The 23,381-nt window shown below is 37.9% G+C and overlaps 1 protein-coding gene and 2 long non-coding RNA genes across 3 annotated transcripts; all 3 read left to right on the forward strand.

Annotated features, from left to right (window-relative positions):
* Positions 1 to 4,637: 4,637 nt before the first annotated feature.
* On the forward strand, positions 4,638 to 5,726 carry LOC125497783 (uncharacterized). Its single transcript, XM_048645468.1, has one exon. The coding sequence runs from the start codon at positions 4,638 to 4,640 to the stop codon at positions 5,724 to 5,726; it is 1,089 nt and encodes a 362-aa protein (XP_048501425.1).
* A 3,647-nt stretch (positions 5,727 to 9,373) lies between these two features.
* LOC125497508 (uncharacterized) lies at positions 9,374 to 11,904 on the forward strand. Its single transcript, XR_008969436.1, has 3 exons — positions 9,374 to 10,004; positions 10,858 to 10,924; positions 11,621 to 11,904. It is a non-coding gene; the product is annotated as an uncharacterized LOC125497508 (long non-coding RNA).
* A 4,893-nt stretch (positions 11,905 to 16,797) lies between these two features.
* On the forward strand, positions 16,798 to 19,435 carry LOC125497507 (uncharacterized). The gene is made up of 3 exons (XR_008969251.1): positions 16,798 to 17,565; positions 18,421 to 18,487; positions 19,185 to 19,435. It is a non-coding gene; the product is annotated as an uncharacterized LOC125497507 (long non-coding RNA).
* Positions 19,436 to 23,381: the final 3,946 nt, after the last annotated feature.

The following is a 23,381-nucleotide window of genomic DNA, read 5'->3' on the forward strand; positions in this document are numbered from 1 at the left end:
GTTTATTATAACATTATTAAAATCAGCTAATGTCACTTAATAATGTTATGATTATTCTTATTATTATTATTATTATTATTATTATTATGATTATTATTGTTATTATTATTACTATATATCATTGTGATTATCATGAATATTATTATTGTTATTAATATTGAGATTTTATGAAAGTTGCAATTAGTATAAGAACTTGTGATAATGAAATGATTATAAATCTGAAGTGGTAAATGAACTCAAGTGATGGTTGTGAATATGAAATGAGTTATTGAAATCTCTATTAATGGATTGAGATTATGATGGATTGAATATGTTCACAATGGATTGAACAAGATGACGTAAATTGAACAAGATGATGTAAATGTGTACGTGATTTATGTGATGACTTGATTAAAAGAGATCAATCACGTAAAATGAAATATCGGAGGGAAATGATGAACAGGTTGCCCTGTATGAGTGGTTCAGCGGCCCCTACAGGTTCTCTGGTTACTATGCTGATTATTCTGTTATTGTCTTTCTTATATCTTGTTGTGATCCAAGTAGAAGAGGTGTGCACACTAGGGACTCTGTTATTATGGCCATTATGATATCCGTAGGTGGTTACAAGGGTTCACCCCGGCCTACAAGTAGGTGGTTATAGGGGTTCGCCCTAGCCTACAATGTTGAAGTAAGTGGTTATAGGGGATTGACCCCGACTTACTGGCGTTCTCTTTCCTCTCCTTGAATAACTAGATTAATTGAATTAATGATATGATTATTTAGTGTATGTATATGTGTATATGTGGTATGACTTCCAAAACTACTAATCTACTATTTTACAAAGTATTTTCAACTAAGTATTTTACGGGATGGAGTTGGAATTACTCAGATTTTCAAATTTTTGGGAGCTTGTCTCTCTTGTCTCTTTTCAATGTATTTGTGCAAGTGGGTGATCGATTGGGAGAACAAAAGGGAGATCATTTAGAGTTGTCATCCACTTAGCATATTATTAGCTTCCGTTGGAACTCTGGAACACTTAATTAATTAGTAATGTTTAATGAATGATTCACTTGGTTGTAAGGAATAATGAATTTGAGTTTAGTTTGTTTTTAACTTAGCCTTGCATTTATTTCCAAGGAGATAATAAGTGCGGCGGTAGCGCCACCCGTCGAGTCGAACCCTCGTAGATTTATTTTCCTCCCCCAAAACCCGAGTTTTATCGAATAAAGAAGGGTTCGGGTCGGCTGGGGTGTTACAGAATGGTATTAGAGCGAAGTTAGATTAACTAGGGAAAGTTTAAAATTGTTAAAATGTAGCAATTAAGGAAAGTGAATCAAATAGGGTTAAACTTAAAATTTGTTTAGGAAGTCAAGTTAATAAAATATTTAGGAGAAATGAAATTAGGATTAAAATATGACTTAAGGGTTTAGTATAGATACGAATGGGTTATGTGTGCATGTATGAAAGTACTCGTTAAAGGTACTTATTAATTGTTTATGTTTTATTAGATGGCCAGGACACGTTTGGCCGCTAGGAAATGCACCAGAACCCCCTGTCAAGGACCTTACCTTCTAAGGATGAGGGTAGGAGAGTCGATTTCAGCTTACATCTATAGGTTATGATTAACCATGAAGTGTTATCACCTCAATGAAGGACACGGGTATTCGGATTACCTTACGCCACCTACATAAGCCGATGTTTTAATTCACACTCTTCCCAACGATGGCCCTTATGTCAGACTCAAGAATGAATACTCGGATATTTTGAAAAATGGAAGGCCAAACTATGAGTGATACACATGGAAAGGGAAGTGGTATCTCACGTTGAGTTACATGGAGAAAAGAATGCTCGATGCTAGATCCAAGTGGCTTAATGACTACGCAACCTCTGATGACAATGAACCCGACTACAGTGACAATGAAGAAATAAAAAGAAGTCCTACCCCACCCGTTGAAAATGTAACACCCCGTATTTTATACCCGATTAATAATTATTTTTGCTGAAAATAATTTCAGATTTCTTTTTTTTATAATATTTTTTTTACTAACTTTGACTTTACCTTTGAAGTGGTTAAAAAAAGAAAAAAAAACCTGATTCCTAGATTTACTAGGTTACTATCTAATACTTATCACTATATTAGGAGAGAGAAAGTAAAAAAAAAAAAAGAAGAAGAAAATAACACAAAGCAGAAGAAGTTCTGCATATCTTCTCCTCTAACCTTCGTGCAGCATCCTAATTCTAAAAAAAAAAAAAATATTCAATACTCCATCAAAGCTACTACTTTTCTCTATCAATCATCATCAAACTTCAACTCTTGTTCGTCGGCTTCAATATCTTTTGGTTTTGGTGGGTGAATCGAAGAAGAAAATTTTTGGGTTATTGGACTTGCGGTTTTCGGATCAAGAGGTCGAGATTGTTGGGTCCCTTATAGTGTAATTTCACTCTTATTACTTCCCTTAATCAAGTAAGTTATAATCTTAAGTTTTATTTTCGTATTTGGTGATTTAATTTCAGAATTTGGGGTTTTATAAATTAGGGTTCATAACAAAATCGAATTGGGGGAAATTCCTACTATGCGAAATTGGTATAATTGGTTTGTGTTTCAAGTTTAATTCGACTTAATTAATGTATCTTTGAGTTGGGTTTATGAAATTATTGTTTCTAAAGCATATTCTAAAATTCTGGTTGTGTTGTACTTATGGGTAGTTATGGCTAGCGTTTGTTTTAAGCAAATGAATCATGTTAGTTTGTTGGAGTTGCACGGTAAAAGCAATGTTTAAGGTTATAATGTTTGCTTCCTTCTGTGATAGAAATCAAAGATGTTTTCTTTTGTTACAATAATCAAATGACCTTATTTAGTTTGATTTGCCGTAGGGTGGAATGTTTTGTTTATCTGAACTTTAAACTATAATGGTGTGGTTGTACAGCTCATATTATCTCGAAAATCAGCTTACTAAATTCAAGATACATAACTTGATGAATCCACGATATAAGTCAGTCAACAGTTTAGTGTTAGCTACTTTACAAACAGGAAAAAAAAAAAAACTGTGAACTACTACTTGTACTGAAATTATTAGTTATGGACTTTTAGTATGAGAGTCAATCTCATCCTTATTAGTTGATTATTCAAGTTTTAATCAGTTTGTTCATGTTACTTCGTTTGAACTTTAATCTATGAACTTCAAATTGTGACTTATTGGATTGAGACAAGTTGAGTTGTTTCTAAGTTAATGAAAGTTTATCAACTAGGTTGTGCTATCGTTAGAGGAATTGTGTGAAGTATAGTCGAGTCACTTATACTATATTATTATATTGTAGATTGCGGGTTCGTAGAGGAACCTTTTTGACTTGAGATTGAGATTTGCTAACTTTGATTGCTGATAAGGTAAGATTTCTTACTGTGCTTGTACAGATGAGTTGAGAAACTGTTTTATAATGTTTGGAAATTTATTTTTACGATGAGATTGTTTTATGAAATTTATACGTTGAGATTTAAATGGTTTTCGATATTTATATTGAAAGAGTTTATGAGATTATTCATGAGATTTATATTAAAATGAGGAAGTTTCTCAAAGTTACCAAGTTGAGATTTTGAAAGGAGGAAGTTCCTCACCCTTACGAGGGTTTATAGAGTTTTATTGTGGGGTTGCCGGTAAGCGGTATTCTCCGAGTTTGGAAGTATGTTGAGTTAACAGTGTCTCAATAATATATTTTAGTAGTTGGGTGTATGTGGATCAATACACTTGCCATTAGTCTTCCTTCTTGGTTCGTTATCAAGTTAGGGGTATGCATACTAGGGACTTTGGTGTTTACCTTGTCTAGTGAGCCTAGCTAGCTCATTGGATTTTTATATACTTCCTACTCACAGATTTCGAAATTATATTTGAAAGTTTTACAGAGTAGTTCAGAAAGAAAGAAAGATGGTTATTAGAAAGTTAATTTTATATATATAATCTGTACACCTTTTAAATGAATTTGTAAGATATTCCTATATATCTTACCTGCACATTGAATAGTTTTGTTTTATTTCAGTATTAAATCTTGCTCAGCCTTTGGCTGATATTACAGTGTTTAATGTGCAGGGACTGAAGATAGTTAGCTCCAGTTGGGTTAAAGAGTGCGTTGGATTCCTTTTTGATTTAATAGGACTTTTAAAAAGACTTCCGCTGTTATTTATTTATAAGATTTATGTTCTGGTTTGTAATAATTAATTTTACATTCTATTTAGTTGGTCTGTAATAATTAGTTAAAACTCTTGGTTATTGTTTTAGTTAGAACCATTAGCCTTGCGATTATTATTAATAATTATCGCGGCGTAGCACCTTTGGATTTCCGAGTTTATTTATATTAAGTTGATTTTAGAAGTATTGGAAATTCAGGGTTGTTACAGTTGGTATCAGAGCTTTAGGTTACTAAGATGTCCTTAAGACGACCTTAAACAAGAATAGGTAAATAAACTTATTAAAATTGAAAAGCCGTTGTGAGGAAGTGATATGGGAAGGCAAGGAATTATACTATTATGAGCTGATGATATATACTTCTCTTTTCATGTTCTTGCTTGATTCATTTAATTAATTTTCTTTTCCTTCTTTTGTTAAGAATTATTTAGTAAGGGTGAATCATTTTTGGTTTATCTTTGTTTCGATTGTGTTTCTAAGATGATGCGTAGACACGCGCGTGCCAGAAACTCGAGTTCGAATCGTATGATGCGTGGGATAGCTCAATCCACTGGAGCCTTAACTGCTGCTATGGAGAAACTTGCTGAGGCTCAAGCTGCTACTCTTAATACTCTTGTTACTCCTAATGTTGGTAATGGTAGTTCAAAAACTGCTGTGATTTCTAAAGCAATTGACCAGAAGAAACCTTCTTCTTTTGATGGTAAGGGTGACCCTACCAAGATGGAGAACTGGATTAGAGAATTTGACAAAATTTTTACCACTCTCCAAGTCCCTAATGAGATGAGGGTTGATGCTGCTGCCTATTATCTGGTTGAGGATGCTGATATTTGGTGGACTCACAACAAGTTTGATCTGACTACTAAGGTGACTGTGGATGAGGAAGGAGAAGAGCTCATGGAAGAGAGAGAGTTTGGTTGGACTGAGTTCAAGAAGGCGATTCGTGATGAGTTCTTTCCAGCCCATATGAGGAAGAGGAAGAGAACGGAGTTTAATGATCTCGTGCAGGGAGATATGACCGTTCATGAGTTCTATGTGAAATTCCAGGAGTTGGCTCGTTTCGCTAAGGGGTTAGTTCCTGATGAGCAGGAGAGAGCTGTGAAATTCGAGGAGAAGTTAGACCCTGAACTTCATTCTACGATGGGAGCTGGTGAGTATGCCACAGTGAAGGAGGTGTACACTCGTGCTTGTAATGCTGAGAGGATCGAGGAAAAGAGAGTAGCTGCAAAGAAGTTGAAATCCACTCCAGCAGGGTCTACTCAGGCGACAGAAAAGGTTGACACATCTGGTTCCACTGGTTACAACAAAGGCAGAGGGGGTTTCAATAAAAATCGAAACTTTGGGAACCGTGATTCTGGTGGTAGCTATAACAAGGGAGGTTCTAGTCAACAGTATTCAAAGGACAATCAGAACTCCACTTCTTCCCGTAGCCAGCCCCAAGGTCAGATTCAGAGGACTGATCGGATTTTCTATTGCAAACGTTGTAGTGAGAACCACCCTGTGGGAGGAAAGGGCATCGTGCTTATGAATGTTTTAGTAATCCTAGATCGAGGAACTTCAAGCTTGAGATGAGTTCGAGGAATGGGGCACAAGCAGATAAAAGACCCCAGAATGGTAACAACAATCATCCTGCTCTTTCTACACCAGGGAATGCTGCACCTAATCGCAATGGAGGGACTGCAAATGCTACTCAGGGGCATAGAGGTGATGTGAGGAGGAACACTAGGTAGGTTCATGTGATGAACCAGACTGAGGCAAACACCAAGGGCAACGTGGTCACTGGTACTTTTTCTATTCATTCGATGTCCGTTTATGTGCTATTTGATTCTGGTGCTTCTCATTGTTTGTGTCTGAACTTCTTGTGAAAAAGTTAGGGTTAGAGAACTCTAGGACTTGTGATGTAGACATCTCTATTCCTTCTGGTGTGATCATAACTTGTAATAATTTGTATCCAGATGTCCCTATTATGTGTGGTAGTACCACCCTAGTAGCTGATTTGATAGCTTTTCCTTTGCATGATTTTGATGTAATTCTAGGGATGGATTGGCTTAGTAGGCATAAAGCCAAGATAGATTGTGAGAAACAAAAGGTGTCTGTAGTTGGTCCTAGTGGAGTCCATGATTTTATAGAGGGTCTTCTTTAAAAATCATTTCTGCTTTGACTCTAAAATCCTATTTGAGGAAGGGTTGTCCTATGTACTTGTGCCATGTTCACGACACTAGCAAGGAAGAGCCACGTGTTGAGATGTTCATATTGCTAATGAGTTTGTAGATGTTTTTCCTGATGATATCCCTGGCATGCCTCCGAGACGTGATGTTGAGTTTAGTGTTGACTTGATGCCTGGAACTGGACCTATTTCTAAGCCTCCTTATAGAATGGCTCCTGCTGAAATGAAAAGCTTAAGGCTCAATTAGAAGAGTTGCTTGATAAGGGCTACATTCGGCCTAGTGTATCCCCATGGGGTGCACCTGTTTTATTTGTGAAGAAGAAAGATGGGAGTCTTCGTTTGTGTATTGATTATAGAGAGCTCAACAATGTTACGGTGAAAAACAAGTACCCCTTGCCAAGAATAGATGATTTGTTTGATCAGTTGGTGGGAGCTGGAGTTTTCTCGAAGATTGATCTGAGATCTGGATACCATCAACTTCGTATTGCAGAGAATAATATTCCTAAGACAGCTTTCAGAACTCGCTATGGGCACTATGAGTTTACTGTTATGCCCTTTGGGTTGACTAATGCTCCAGCAGTGTTCATGGACTTGATGAATCGAGTCTTCAGGCCGTACCTGGATAAGTTTGTGGTGGTGTTCATAGATGATATACTGATTTATCAAAGGATGCTAGTGAGCATGAAGAGCATCTTCGCACTGTTTGCAGGTCTTGAGGGAGAATAAGTTGTATGCTAAGTTCTCCAAGTGCGAATTCTGGCTGGAGAAAGTTGCTTTTCTTGGTCATATCATTTCTAGGGAGGGTGTCTCAGTTGATCCATCAAAGATCCAAGCTGTTTCAGAATGGCCTACTCCAAAGAGTGTGACTGAGATTCGCAGTTTCCTTGGCTTGGCAGGTTATTATAGGAGGTTTGTGAAGGACTTCTCGAAAATAGCTCGGCCGTTGACTGCATTGATGAGGAAGGATACTAGGTATCGTTGGGATGATGATTGTGAGAAGGCATTCCAGATTTTGAAGGAGCGTCTCACCACAGCTCCTGTGTTGACCTTACCTGATGGAACCTTGAGTACGAAGTGTTCACAGATGCTTCGAAGAATGGTCTTGGTTGTGTGCTTATGCAGGATAAAAAGGTTGTTGCTTACGCTTCTAGGCAACTGAAGAACCATGAGTTGAATTATCCGACGCATGATCTAGAATTAGCAGCTGTTGTTTTTGCACTTAAGATATGGCGTCATTATCTGCTTGGCACATCATTCAAGATATTTTCAGACCACAAGAGTCTGAAATACATTATCACTCAGAGAGAGCTGAACATGAGGCAGAGGAGATGGTTAGAGCTAATCAAGGATTATAATATGGAGATTTAGTACCATGAGGGTAAGGCTAATGTTGTGCAGATGCACTTAGTAGGAAATCTCTCACTGTTTGCAGACCATGCGTTCGAGGAATCGTCTTCGAGGAGTTTCAGATCTTGATGTGGAGATAGTGCAATTGGAGCTCAGCTTAACTCTCTTATGATTCAGTCCACTTTGTATGATGAGATCAAGAAAGCTCAAGCACATGATCAATTTTTAAAGGACAAGCAAGCTAATGAGCCTGTCAATTTCACAGTGGCTGAGGATGGTAGCGTGAGATTCAAGGGGAGATGGTGTGTTCCTAATGTTCCTGAGTTGAAGGAAAAGATCTTAGAAGAAGCTCATTCAGCACATATTCAGTTCATCCTGGAGGGGATAAGATGTACAAGGATCTTAAGCAGACTTTTTGGTGGCCTCATATGAAGACGGATGTTGCTAAGTATGTCTCGAGATGCTTGACTTGTCAGAAGGTCAAGAGTGAGCACAAGAGGCCTCAGGGATGATTCACCTTTAGAGGTTCCTACATGGAAATGGGACTCGATCTCAATGGATTTCGTTTGTGGACTTCCGAGGACACCAAAGGGGAATAATATGATTTGGGTTATTGTGGATCGTCTTACCAAGTCTGCTCATTTCGTTCCCATGAAGGATACTTGGAAGCATGAACGATTGGCTACTGCTTACAGAGAGCACGTGATTAGACTTCATGGTGTTCCGAGTGATATTGTTTCGGACAGAGATCGCAGATTCTTGTCTAACATTTGGAAAAAGCTTCAGGAAGCTTTGGGGACTAAGTTGAAGATGAGTACAGCTTTTCATCCTGCTACAGATGGTCAGACAGTGCGCACTATTCAAATATTGGAAGATATGTTGAGGGTTGTGCCTTAGAGTTTCAGGGATCTTGGGAGGATAAGCTTGATTTGATTGAGTTCTCATAATAACAGCTATCATTCTACCATTCAGATGGCACCATTTGAAGCTTTGTATGGTAGGCGTTGTCGTACTCCTTTGTATTGGAGTGATATTGGTGAGTCGGTTGTGATTGGTCCAGAGATGATTCAGGAGACTGTTGAGCAGGTCAAGCTCATCCAGCAGAAAATGAAGGCGGCGCAAGATAGACAGAAGAGCTATGGTGATAAGCATCGTCGCCATGAGGAGTTTCAGGTGGGAGAGAAGGTGTTGCTTAGGGTCTCTCCTATGAAAGGAGTTATGAGATTTGGGAAGAAGGGCAAGTTGAGCCCTAAGTTCATTGGTCCGTATGAGATTCTGGAGAGAATAGGAGAGGTGGCTTATAGATTGGCATTGCCGCCAGGCGTTGATCGTGCGCATAACGTGTTCCATATTTCTCAGTTGCGGCGATACATTAGTGACCCTTCGCATGTGCTACAGCCAGAGACTCTCCAGTTAGATGATAACATGACTTATGAGGAGTTTCCAGTTCATATTCTAGATCACAAAATTCGTAAGACTCGCAAAGGTGAGACAAAGATCGTGAAGGTGCTGTGGTCAAACCACAACTCGGAGGAGTCTACTTGGGAAGCTGAGGATGATGCGTCTTAAGTATCCCCATCTCTTCACCCAGGTAAATTTTTAGTTACGAGGACGTAACTCCTTTTTAAGGGGGTAGAATTCATATTGGTTTAGTGCATGTGTGATTGAATGAAAGTTTTCTGATAAACTTCGATTTGTTTCATCCCTACTTGTTATATTACAATGATTCCTATGATAAAGTTTGTGAGTTGTCTTTAGAAATAAGAGTATAAGTTTGATCATTTGAGTAATACTTTAAGTTTCGGGACGAAACTTATTTTAAGGGGGTAGATTGTAACACCCCGTATTTTATACCCGATTAATAATTATTTTTGCTGAAAATAATTTCAGATTTCTTTTTTTATAATATTTTTTTTACTAACTTTGACTTTACCTTTGAAGTGGTTAAAAAAAGAAAAAAAAACTGATTCCTAGATTTACTAGGTTACTATCTAATACTTATCACTATATTAGGAGAGAGAAAGTAAAAAAAAAAAAGAAGAAGAAAAGAACACAAAGCAGAAGAAGTTCTGCATATCTTCTCCTCTAACCTTCGTGCAGCATCCTAATTCTAAAAAAAAAAAAAAAATTCAATACTCCATCAAAGCTACTACTTTTCTCTATCAATCATCATCAAACTTCAACTCTTGTTCGTCGGCTTCAATATCTTTTGGTTTTGGTGGGTGTTTCGAAGAAGAAAATTTTTGGGTTATTGGACTTGCGGTTTTCGGATCAAGAGGTCGAGATTGTTGGGTCCCTTATAGTGTAATTTCACTCTTATTACTTCCCTTAATCAAGTAAGTTATAATCTTAAGTTTTATTTTCGTATTTGGTGATTTAATTTCAGAATTTGGGGTTTTATAAATTAGGGTTCATAACAAAATCGAATTGGGGGAAATTCCTACTATGCGAAATTGGTATAATTGGTTTGTGTTTCAAGTTTAATTCGACTTAATTAATGTATCTTTGAGTTGGGTTTATGAAATTATTGTTTCTAAAGCATATTCTAAAATTCTGGTGTGTTGTACTTATGGGTAGTTATGGCTAGCGTTTGTTTTAAGCAAATGAATCATGTTAGTTTGTTGGAGTTGCACGGTAAAAGCAATGTTTAAGGTTATAATGTTTGCTTCCTTCTGTGATAGAAATCAAAGATGTTTTCTTTTGTTACAATAATCAAATGACCTTATTTAGTTTGATTTGCCGTAGGGTGGAATGTTTTGTTTATCTGAACTTTAAACTATAATGGTGTGGTTGTACAGCTCATATTATCTCGAAAATCAGCTTACTAAATTCAAGATACATAACTTGATGAATCCACGATATAAGTCAGTCAACAGTTTAGTGTTAGCTACTTTACAAACAGGAAAAAAAAAAAAACTGTGAACTACTACTTGTACTGAAATTATTAGTTATGGACTTTTAGTATGAGAGTCAATCTCATCCTTATTAGTTGATTATTCAAGTTTTAATCAGTTTGTTCATGTTACTTCGTTTGAACTTTAATCTATGAACTTCAAATTGTGACTTATTGGATTGAGACAAGTTGAGTTGTTTCTAAGTTAATGAAAGTTTATCAACTAGGTTGTGCTATCGTTAGAGGAATTGTGTGAAGTATAGTCGAGTCACTTATACTATATTATTATATTGTAGATTGCGGGTTCGTAGAGGAACCTTTTTGACTTGAGATTGAGATTTGCTAACTTTGATTGCTGATAAGGTAAGATTTCTTACTGTGCTTGTACAGATGAGTTGAGAAACTGTTTTATAATGTTTGGAAATTTATTTTTACGATGAGATTGTTTTATGAAATTTATACGTTGAGATTTAAATGGTTTTCGATATTTATATTGAAAGAGTTTATGAGATTATTCATGAGATTTATATTAAAATGAGGAAGTTTCTCAAAGTTACCAAGTTGAGATTTTGAAAGGAGGAAGTTCCTCACCCTTACGAGGGTTTATAGAGTTTTATTGTGGGGTTGCCGGTAAGCGGTATTCTCCGAGTTTGGAAGTATGTTGAGTTAACAGTGTCTCAATAATATATTTTAGTAGTTGGGTGTATGTGGATCAATACACTTGCCATTAGTCTTCTTCTTGGTTCGTTATCAAGTTAGGGGTATGCATACTAGGGACTTTGGTGTTTACCTTGTCTAGTGAGCCTAGCTAGCTCATTGGATTTTTATATACTTCCTACTCACAGATTTCGAAATTATATTTGAAAGTTTTACAGAGTAGTTCAGAAAGAAAGAAAGATGGTTATTAGAAAGTTAATTTTATATATATAATCTGTACACCTTTTAAATGAATTTGTAAGATATTCCTATATATCTTACCTGCACATTGAATAGTTTTGTTTTATTTCAGTATTAAATCTTGCTCAGCCTTTGGCTGATATTACAGTGTTTAATGTGCAGGGACTTGAAGATAGTTAGCTCCAGTTGGGTTAAAGAGTGCGTTGGATCCTTTTTGATTTAATAGGACTTTTAAAAAGACTTCCGCTGTTATTTATTTATAAGATTTATGTTCTGGTTTGTAATAATTAATTTTACATTCTATTTAGTTGGTCTGTAATAATTAGTTAAAACTTTGGTTATTGTTTTAGTTAGAACCATTAGCCTTGCGGTTATTATTAATAATTATCGCGGCGTAGCACCTTTGGATTTCCGAGTTTATTTATATTAAGTTGATTTTAGAAGTATTGGAAATTCAGGGTTGTTACAGTTGGTATCAGAGCTTTAGGTTACTAAGATTCTCTTAAGACGACCTTAAACAAGAATAGGTAAATAAACTTATTAAAATTGAAAAGCCGTTGTGAGGAAGTGATATGGGAAGGCAAGGAATTATACTATTATGAGCTGATGATATATACTTCTCTTTTCATGTTCTTGCTTGATTCATTTAATTAATTTTCTTTTCCTTCTTTTGTTAAGAATTATTTAGTAAGGGTGAATCATTTTTGGTTTATCTTTGTTTCGATTGTGTTTTTAAGATGATGCGTAGACACGCGCGTGCCAGAAACTCGAGTTCGAATCGTATGATGCGTGGGATAGCTCAATCCACTGGAGCCTTAACTGCTGCTATGGAGAAACTTGCTGAGGCTCAAGCTGCTACTCTTAATACTCTTGTTACTCCTAATGTTGGTAATGGTAGTTCAAAAACTGCTGTGATTTCTAAAGCAATTGACCAGAAGAAACCTTCTTCTTTTGATGGTAAGGGTGACCCTACCAAGATGGAGAACTGGATTAGAGAATTTGACAAAAAAATTTACCACTCTCCAAGTCCTTAATGAGATGAGGGTTGATGTTGCTGCCTATTATCTGGTTGAGGATTGCTGATATTTGGTGGACTCACAACAAGTTTGATCTGACTACTAAGGTGACTGTGGATGAGGAAGGAGAAGAGCTCATGGAAGAGAGAGAGTTTGGTTGGACTGAGTTCAAGAAGGCGATTCGTGATGAGTTCTTTCCAGCCCATATGAGGAAGAGAAGAGAACGGAGTTTAATGATCTCGTGCAGGGAGATATGACCGTTCATGAGTTCTATGTGAAATTCCAGGAGTTGGCTCGTTTCGCTAAGGGGTTAGTTCCTGATGAGCAGGAGAGAGCTGTGAAATTCGAGGAGAAGTTAGACCCTGAACTTCATTCTACGATGGGAGCTGGTGAGTATGCCACAGTGAAGGAGGTGTACACTCGTGCTTGTAATGCTGAGAGGATCGAGGAAAAGAGAGTAGCTGCAAAGAAGTTGAAATCCACTCCAGCAGGGTCTACTCAGGCGACAGAAAAGGTTGACACATCTGGTTCCACTGGTTACAACAAAGGCAGAGGGGGTTTCAATAAAAATCGAAACTTTGGGAACCGTGATTCTGGTGGTAGCTATAACAAGGGAGGTTCTAGTCAACAGTATTCAAAGGACAATCAGAACTCCACTTCTTCCCGTAGCCAGCCCCAAGGTCAGATTCAGAGGACTGATCGGATTTTCTATTGCAAACGTTGTAGTGAGAACCACCCTGTGGGAGGAAAGGGCATCGTGCTTATGAATGTTTTAGTAATCCTAGATCGAGGAACTTCAAGCTTGAGATGAGTTCGAGGAATGGGGCACAAGCAGATAAAAGACCCCAGAATGGTAACAACAATCATCCTGCTCTTTCTACACCAGGGAATGCTGCACCTAATCGCAATGGAGGGACTGCAAATGCTACTCAGGGCATAGAGGTGATGTGAGGAGGAACACTGGGCAGGTTCATGTGATGAACCAGACTGAGGCAAACACCAAGGGCAACGTGGTCACTGGTACTTTTTCTATTCATTCGATGTCCGTTTATGTGCTATTTGATTCTGGTGCTTCTCATTCTTTGTGTCTGAACTTCTTGTGAAAAAGTTAGGGTTAGAGAACTCTAGGACTTGTGATGTAGACATCTCTATTCCTTCTGGTGTGATCATACTTGTAATAATTTGTATCCAGATGTCCCTATTATGTGTGGTAGTACCACCCTAGTAGCTGATTTGATAGCTTTTCCTTTGCATGATTTTGATGTAATTCTAGGGATGGATGGCTTAGTAGGCATAAAGCCAAGATAGATTGTGAGAAACAAAAGGTGTCTGTAGTTGGTCCTAGTGGAGTCCATGAGTTTTATAAGGGTCTTCTTTGAAAATCATTTCTGTTGACTCTAAAATCCTATTTGAGGAAGGGTTGTCCTATGTACTTGTGCCATGTTCACGACACTAGTAAGGAAGAGCCACGTGTTGAGGATGTTCGTATTGCTAATGAGTTTGTAGATGTTTTTCCTGATGATATTCCTGGCATGCCTCCGAGACGTGATGTTGAGTTTAGTGTTGACTTGATGCCTAGAACTGGACCTATTTCTAAGCCTCCTTATAGAATGGCTCCTGCTGAAATGAAAGAGCTTAAGGCTCAATTAGAAGAGTTGCTTGATAAGGGCTACATTCGGCCTAGTGTATCCCCATGGGGTGCACCTGTTTTATTTGTGAAGAAGAAAGATGGGAGTCTTCGTTTGTGTATGATTATAGAGAGCTCAACAATGTTACGTGAAAAACAAGTACCCCTTGCCAAGAATAGATGATTTGTTTGATCAGTTGGTGGGAGCTGGAGTTTTCTCGAAGATTGATCTGAGATCTGGATACCATCAACTTCGTATTGCAGAGAATGATATTCCTAAGACAGCTTTCAGAACTCGCTATGGGCACTATGAGTTTACTGTTATGCCCTTTGGGTTGACTAATGCTCCAGCAGTGTTCATGGACTTGATGAATCGAGTCTTCAGGCCGTACCTGGATAAGTTTGTGGTGGTGTTCATAGATGATATACTGATTTACTCAAAGGATGCTAGTGAGCATGAAGAGCATCTTCGCACTGTTTTGCAGGTCTTGAGGGAGAATAAGTTGTATGCTAAGTTCTCCAAGTGCGAATTCTGGCTGGAGAAAGTTGCTTTTCTTGGTCATATCATTTCTAGGGAGGGTGTCTCAGTTGATCCATCAAAGATCCAAGCTGTTTCAGAATGGCCTACTCCAAAGAGTGTGACTGAGATTCGCAGTTTCCTTGGCTTGGCAGGTTATTATAGGAGGTTTGTGAAGGACTTCTCGAAAATAGCTCGGCCGTTGACTGCATTGATGAGGAAGGATACTAGGTATCGTTGGGATGATGATTGTGAGAAGGCATTCCAGATTTTGAAGGAGCGTCTCACCACAGCTCCTGTGTTGACCTTACCTGATGGTACCTTGAGTACGAAAGTGTTCACAGATGCTTCGAAGAATGGTCTTGGTTGTGTGCTTATGCAGGATAAAAAGGTTGTTGCTTACGCTTCTAGGCAACTGAAGAACCATGAGTTGAATTATCCGACGCATGATCTAGAATTAGCAGCTGTTGTTTTTGCACTTAAGATATGGCGTCATTATCTGCTTGGCACATCATTCAAGATATTTTCAGACCACAAGAGTCTGAAATACATTTTCACTCAGAGAGAGCTGAACATGAGGCAGAGGAGATGGTTAGAGCTGATCAAGGATTATGATATGGAGATTCAATACCATGAGGGTAAGGCTAATGTTGGCAGATGCACTTAGTAGGAAATCTTCTCACTGTTTGCAGACCTGCGTTCGAGGAATCGTCTTCGGAGGAGTTTCAAATCTTGATGTGGAGATAGTGCAATTGGAGCTCAGCTTAACTCTCTTATGATTCAGTCCACTTTGTATGATGAGATAAGAAAGCTCAAGCACATGATCAATTTTAAAGGACAAGCAAGCTAATGAGCCTGTCAATTTCACAGTGGCTGAGGATGGAGCGTGAGATTCAAGGGGAGATGGTGTGTTCCTAATGTTCCTGAGTTGAAGGAAAAGATCTTAGAAGAAGCTCATTCAGCACATATTCAGTTCATCCTGGAGGGGATAAGATGTACAAGGATCTTAAGCAGACTTTTTGGTGGCCCATATGAAGACGGATGTTGCTAAGTATGTCTCGAGATGCTTGACTTGTCAGAAGGTCAAGAGTGAGCACAAGAGGCCTCAGGGGATGATTCAACCTTTAGAGGTTCCTACATGGAAATGGGACTCGATCTCAATGGATTTCGTTTGTGGACTTCCGAGGCACCAAAGGGAATAATATGATTTGGGTTATTGTGGATCGTCTTACCAAGTCTGCTCATTTCGTTCCCATGAAGGATACTTGGAAGCATGAACGATTGGCTACTGCTTACAGAGAGCACGTGATTAGACTTCATGGTGTTCCGAGTGATATTGTTTCGGACAGAGATCGCAGATTCTTGTCTAACTTTTGGCAAAAACTTCAAGAAGCTTTGGGGACTAAGTTGAAGATGAGTACAGCTTTTCATCCTGCTACAGATGGTCAGACGGAGCGCACTATTCAAACATTGGAAGATATGTTGAGGGCTTGTGCCTTAGAGTTTCAGGGATCTTGGGAGGATAAGCTTGATTTGATTGAGTTCTCATATAATAACAGCTATCATTCTACCATTCAGATGGCACCATTTGAAGCTTTGTATGGTAGGCGTTGTCGTACTCCTTTGTTTGGAGTGATATTGGTGAGTCGGTTGTGATTGGTCCAGAGATGATTCAGGAGACTGTTGAGCAGGTCAAGCTCATCCAGCAGAAAATGAAGCGGCGCAAGATAGACAGAAGAGCTATGGTGATAAGCATCGTCGCCATGAGGAGTTTCAGGTGGGAGAGAAGGTGTTGCTTAGGGTCTCTCCTATGAAAGGAGTTATGAGATTTGGGAAGAAGGGTAAGTTGAGCCCTAAGTTCATTGGTCCGTATGAGATTCTGGAGAGAATAGGAGAGGTGGCTTATAGATTGGCATTGCCGCCAGGCGTTGATCGTGCGCATAACGTGTTCCATATTTCTCAGTTGCGGCGATACATTAGTGACCCTTCGCATGTGCTACAGCCAGAGACTCTCCAGTTAGATGATAACATGACTTATGAGGAGTTTCCAGTTCATATTCTAGATCACAAAATTCGTAAGACTCGCAAAGGTGAGACTAAGATCGTGAAGGTGCTGTGGTCAAACCACAACTCGGAGGAGTCTACTTGGGAAGCTGAGGATGTGATGCGTCTTAAGTATCCCCATCTCTTCACCCAGGTAAATTTTTAGTTACGAGGACGTAACTCCTTTTTTAAGGGGGGTAGAATTCATATTGGTTTAGTGCATGTGTGATTGAATGAAAGTTTTCTGATAAACTTCGATTTGTTTCAGTCCCTACTTGTTATATTACAATGATTCCTATGATAAAGTTTGTGAGTTGTCTTTAGAAATAAGAGTATAAGTTTGATCATTTGAGTAATACTTTAAGTTTCGGGACGAAACTTATTTTAAGGGGGGTAGATTGTAACACCCCGTATTTTATACCCGATTAATAATTATTTTTGCTGAAAATAATTTCAGATTTCTTTTTTTTATAATATTTTTTTTTACTAACTTTGACTTTACCTTTGAAGTGGTTAAAAAAAGAAAAAAAAAAACTGATTCCTAGATTTACTAGGTTACTATCTAATACTTATCACTATATTAGGAGAGAGAAAGTAAAAAAAAAAAAAAGAAGAAAAGAACACAAAGCAGAAGAAGTTCTGCAATCTTCTCCTCTAACCTTCGTGCAGCATCCTAATTCTAAAAAAAAAAAAAAATTCAATACTCCATCAAAGCTACTACTTTTCTCTATCAATCATCATCAAACTTCAACTCTTGTTCGTCGGCTTCAATATCTTTTGGTTTTGGTGGGTGTTTCGAAGAAGAAAATTTTTGGGTTATTGGACTTGCGGTTTTCGGATCAAGAGGTCGAGATTGTTGGGTCCCTTATAGTGTAATTTCACTCTTATTACTTCCCTTAATCAAGTAAGTTATAATCTTAAGTTTTATTTTCGTATTTGGTGATTTAATTTCAGAATTTGGGGTTTTATAAATTAGGGTTCATAACAAAATCGAATTGGGGGAAATTCCTACTATGCGAAATTGGTATAATTGGTTTGTGTTTCAAGTTTAATTCGACTTAATTAATGTATCTTTGAGTTGGGTTTATGAAATTATTGTTTCTAAAGCATATTCTAAAATTCTGGTTGTTGTGTTACTTATGGGTAGTTATGGCTAGCGTTTGTTTTAAGCAAATGAATCATGTTAGTTTGTTGGAGTTGCACGGTAAAAGCAATGTTTAAGGTTATAATGTTTGCTTCCTTCTGTGATAGAAATCAAAGATGTTTTCTTTTGTTACAATAATCAAATGACCTTATTTAGTTTGATTTGCCGTAGGGTGGAATGTTTTGTTTATCTGAACTTTAAACTATAATGGTGTGGTTGTACAGCTCATATTATCTCGAAAATCAGCTTACTAAATTCAAGATACATAACTTGATGAATCCACGATATAAGTCAGTCAACAGTTTAGTGTTAGCTACTTTACAAACAGGAAAAAAAAAAAAACTGTGAACTACTACTTGTACTGAAATTATTAGTTATGGACTTTTAGTATGAGAGTCAATCTCATCCTTATTAGTTGATTATTCAAGTTTTAATCAGTTTGTTCATGTTACTTCGTTTGAACTTTAATCTATGAACTTCAAATTGTGACTTATTGGATTGAGACAAGTTGAGTTGTTTCTAAGTTAATGAAAGTTTATCAACTAGGTTGTGCTATCGTTAGAGGAATTGTGTGAAGTATAGTCGAGTCACTTATACTATATTATTATATTGTAGATTGCGGGTTCGTAGAGGAACCTTTTTGACTTGAGATTGAGATTTGCTAACTTTGATTGCTGATAAGGTAAGATTTCTTACTGTGCTTGTACAGATGAGTTGAGAAACTGTTTTATAATGTTTGGAAATTTATTTTTACGATGAGATTGTTTTATGAAATTTATACGTTGAGATTTAAATGGTTTTCGATATTTATATTGAAAGAGTTTATGAGATTATTCATGAGATTTATATTAAAATGAGGAAGTTTCTCAAAGTTACCAAGTTGAGATTTTGAAAGGAGGAAGTTCCTCACCCTTACGAGGGTTTATAGAGTTTTATTGTGGGGTTGCCGGTAAGCGGTATTCTCCGAGTTTGGAAGTATGTTGAGTTAACAGTGTCTCAATAATATATTTTAGTAGTTGGGTGTATGTGGATCAATACACTTGCCATTAGTCTTCCTTCTTGGTTCGTTATCAAGTTAGGGGTATGCATACTAGGGACTTTGGTGTTTACCTTGTCTAGTGAGCCTAGCTAGCTCATTGGATTTTTATATACTTCCTACTCACAGATTTCGAAATTATATTTGAAAGTTTTACAGAGTAGTTCAGAAAGAAAGAAAGATGGTTATTAGAAAGTTAATTTTATATATATAATCTGTACACCTTTTAAATGAATTTGTAAGATATTCCTATATATCTTACCTGCACATTGAATAGTTTTGTTTTATTTCAGTATTAAATCTTGCTCAGCCTTTGGCTGATATTACAGTGTTTAATGTGCAGGGACTTGAAGATAGTTAGCTCCAGTTGGGTTAAAGAGTGCGTTGGATCCTTTTTGATTTAATAGGACTTTTAAAAAGACTTCCGCTGTTATTTATTTATAAGATTTATGTTCTGGTTTGTAATAATTAATTTTACATTCTATTTAGTTGGTCTGTAATAATTAGTTAAAACTTTTGGTTATTGTTTTAGTTAGAACCATTAGCCTTGCGATTATTATTAATAATTATCGCGGCGTAGCACCTTTGGATTTCCGAGTTTATTTATATTAAGTTGATTTTAGAAGTATTGGAAATTCAGGGTTGTTACAGAAAACCCTGGTGAAAATGAAAACAAAGATGAGGAAGAAGACTCGTCCGAGTATGAAGAGTGAAACATTTAACCCTAGCTAGCCTTAAGGAATCTAAGTAAACTCGTAGTAGATTTATCAACGTTAGTGTTAGCTTATTTGCTTTGTGATGCTAGTATTTCTTAGTTATGGAAACTAAGATAACTCTTATGCGATGAAATGTGCATGAGTAATGAAATGACAAAATTTTGGTATATGACGTGAATATGCTGTGTGGAAAAGTGAATCAATCGAATGAGCTTTGAATATGTATTTATGTGAATTAGCCCTTGTTTAAAGATCAATATGAATGGTGGGAACACCAATGTGAATAACGTAGGTAGCTTATGCAATACGTTTATACGCGATCTAGAGTAAGGCGACAAGAAGACCAAATGACCGAAACTCCTGAACAAGTGGCAATAAGACTTAGGACTCTCGAGCAACTAGCTCAAACCTTTGGCTTAGTTCTTCAAAACCAGCTCAACAACAACCATCATGGAGATGATCCGCAAGCTGCCATGGCGAAAAAGATTTACTCTTTGAAACCACCAACCTTTGTTGGTAGAGAAGACCCATTACTTCTCGAAAATTGGATAAGAGACTTCGAAAAGATTTTCACGGCCACGAGTACGCCTGAGGCCAAGAAAGTAAACCTAACGACCTTTTACTTACACGAAGACGCTGATACTTGGTGGGAAAGTGTAGGACCCATTGTTAAAGCTCAAAAGAACTTTAACTGGGAAGCGTTTAAGATAGCGATTAAAGCTCGATTCTTCCCCCAGCACATTCGTAGGCAGATATACAATGAGTTTAGTAGGTTATTCAATCAGAGCTATAACATGAGTGTGCAAGAGTACGCTCAGAAATTTAATGAGTATGCCCGCTTTTGCCCAACTGTAGTTCCAAATGAGGGAACTAAGGCTCAGAAGTTTGAAGACGGACTAAAGTCTGATCTTCAGACTCGAATGGGAGGTAGTACCTCAACTACTTTTGCAGAGGCGTATGCTAAGGCCTCAAACTTAGAGAGAATTCTGCAGCGTGAAAGAGAGGTGCTAAGTAGACATAAAAGAAAGGAACCTGCCAGCGTCAACAACAGTCAAGGGTACGACAAAAGGCCCAACAACAATAATAGTGGAAATAACAACAACAATGGTGGACGCTACAACAACCGCAACAATCAGAATTCTGGACAACAGGCCCAACAAGGAAATAGGATACAAAAGAACTTTGTTTGCAAGAAGTGTGCCAAGAGCCATCCAGGATTCACTTATCAAGGTGAAAGGATCAAATGTTTCGAGTGTGGAGAAGTAGGTCACAAATCGTTCAACTGTCCCAAGAAGCAAGGTCAAAATGGACCAAATGCGAACAATGGTAACAATAATGGAGGTGGAAACATAATTCAAAACTTCAATAATAACCGCCCCAATGGAGGAAATGCTACACAGAACGGAAACTAGAACAACCGCTCTTTTGGAAGTGGAAATGGAAACTATGGAAAGAATGGCAATGGAGGCTACACCAATGGAAGAATCAATGTCATGAGCCGAATGGAGCTGACACCGATGCAACGTTGTGACTGGTACTTTTCTCGTGAACTCAAATCCTGCTTATGTACTCTTTGATTCAGGAGCGTCTCATTCTTTTATTTCTAGTACTTTTGTTAAAGTATCCCCTCAGTCTACCCAGTCTTGTCGAGCCAATATAGCCATGCCCACAGGTGAAACTGTTTCTTGTAAATCTCTTTTCCAAAATATCCCTATAGTCATAGCTGGTACTGAATTACCGGCCGATCTTATCCTTTTTGACCTAAAAGACTTTGACGTTATCTTGGGAATGGATTGGTTAGCTAAGTATAAGCCAAAATCGAGTGTCATAACCAGAAAATATCTCTTAGAGGACCAAAGGAAATAGGATATCTTATAAAGGCATAATCTTCTAGCCTAACGTCAAAATAATCTTTGCCCTGAACCTTCAAACCTACCTTAGAAAAAGGCTACCCAGTCTACCTATGCCAAGTAAGGGATGTAAGCGTGGAAAACGTGGAGTTGACTCAAATTCCGGTATTAAAGGAATTTCCGGATGTATTTCTCGAAGAGTTACCTGGAATGCTGCCAGTCAGAGAAGTGAACTTCAAAATCGACTTAGCCCTGGGAACAAGACCTATCTCTAAGGCTTCGTATCGAATGGGACCTGCAGAAATGTAGGAATTGAAAGTTCAATTGGAGGAATTATTGGAAAAAGGGTACATTCGACCTAGTGTTTCGCTTTGGGGAGCCCCGGTATTGTTTGTACGGAAGAAAGACGGATCTTTGAGATTATGCATCGATTATAGGGAGTTGAATAATGCCACGGTGAAGAATAAATATCCGCTTCTGAGAATCGAGGATTTATTCGATCAACTTCATGGTGCAACAGTGTTTTCGAGGACCGATTTGAGATCGGGATATCACCAATTACGAATTGCTGAAGAGGACATTTCGAAAACAGCCTTTCGTACGAGATATGGCCATTATGAGTTCGCAGTTATGCCTTTTGGACTCACTAATGCGCCAACAACTTTCATGGACCTCACGAACAGAACTTTCCAGCCATACCTGGACAAGTTCGTGATAGTATTCATTGAAGATATATTGGTGTACTCGAAGGATAAAGAAGATCATGAGGCTTAGTTAAGGAAGGTATTGAAGATTCTTCGAGAAAAGTAATTGTACGCCAAATTCTCAAAGTGTGAATTTTGGTTGGAAAAAGTATAATTTTTGGGTCATGTGATATCCAAAGAAGGCGTTTTCGTAGATCCATCGAAGTGACTGATTGGCCTCAACCTAAGAACGTCACCGAAGTAAGGAGTTTCTTGGGTTTAGCCGGATATTACAGAAGATTCGTGAAAGATTTTTCGAGAACGGCCCAACCTCTCACCAACCTGATGAAAAAAAACAACAAAATTTCTTTGGGATGATAAGTGTGAGGAAGCATTTCAAGAGTTGAAGAAAAGACTTACAACAACCCCGGTATTGACATTACCCTTGGAGTAGAAGGATTTGAAGTTTATAGTGATGCCTCGAAGAAAGGTTTTGGGTGTGTTTTGATGCAACATGGCAAAGTAGCGGCCTATGCGTCAAGACAACTCAAACTGCATAAGCAAAATCACCCTACACATGACTTGGAGTTAGGAGCAATCGTGTTTGCGCTAAAAATTTGGAGACATTACTTGTATGGAGTGCAGTGTAAAGTCCATACAGATCACAAGAGTTTGAAGTATCTGTATACGCAAAAGGAGTTGAACATGAGATAGAGACGCTAGCTCGAGCTTATAAATGACTATGATTTGAAGATAGTGTATCAAGAGGGAAAAGCAAATAAAGTAGCTGATACGTTGAGTAGAAAGAGTGCTCATTCGCTGAACATTTTGATTTTGGCAAATGAATTGTGTGAGGAGATCAAGAGATTGAGTTTAGAAATAGTTGAACCCGGTTATGTGAAAGCTCAATTGAATGATCTTACTGTTGGACCAGACATATTTGAGGAGATCCGAGAGAAACATGCTGCCGATAAGTGGCTAAGCAAGTTGAGAGAGATGAAAGCAAGTGGTCAAGCACCAGAGTTCGAGATCGACGACAATGGCGTTGCAAAGTTTAAACGGAGATTGTGTGTGCCACAAGACGAGGAACTCAAGACGAGAATTCTAAGGGAAGCCCATATTTCGTCGTATTCTATACATCTAGGAGGAGATAAGCTTTATAAGGATTTGAAGAAGCATTTTTTGTGGCCTAGGATGAAGCAAGAAGTAGCCGACTTTGTGGCAAAATGTTTAACCTGCCAGAAGGTGAAAATACAGCATATGAACCCTAGAAGAAAATTGCAACTGCTGG

Source organism: Beta vulgaris, chromosome 5 (genome assembly GCF_026745355.1).
Source record: "Beta vulgaris subsp. vulgaris cultivar EL10 chromosome 5, EL10.2, whole genome shotgun sequence".
Classification (NCBI taxonomy): domain Eukaryota; kingdom Viridiplantae; phylum Streptophyta; class Magnoliopsida; order Caryophyllales; family Amaranthaceae; genus Beta; species Beta vulgaris.

Excerpts from the sequence above, each read along its gene's own strand:
- LOC125497783 (XM_048645468.1), top strand. The coding sequence starts at position 4,638 with ATGATGCGTAGACACGCGCGTGCCAGAAACTCGAGTTCGAATCGTATG.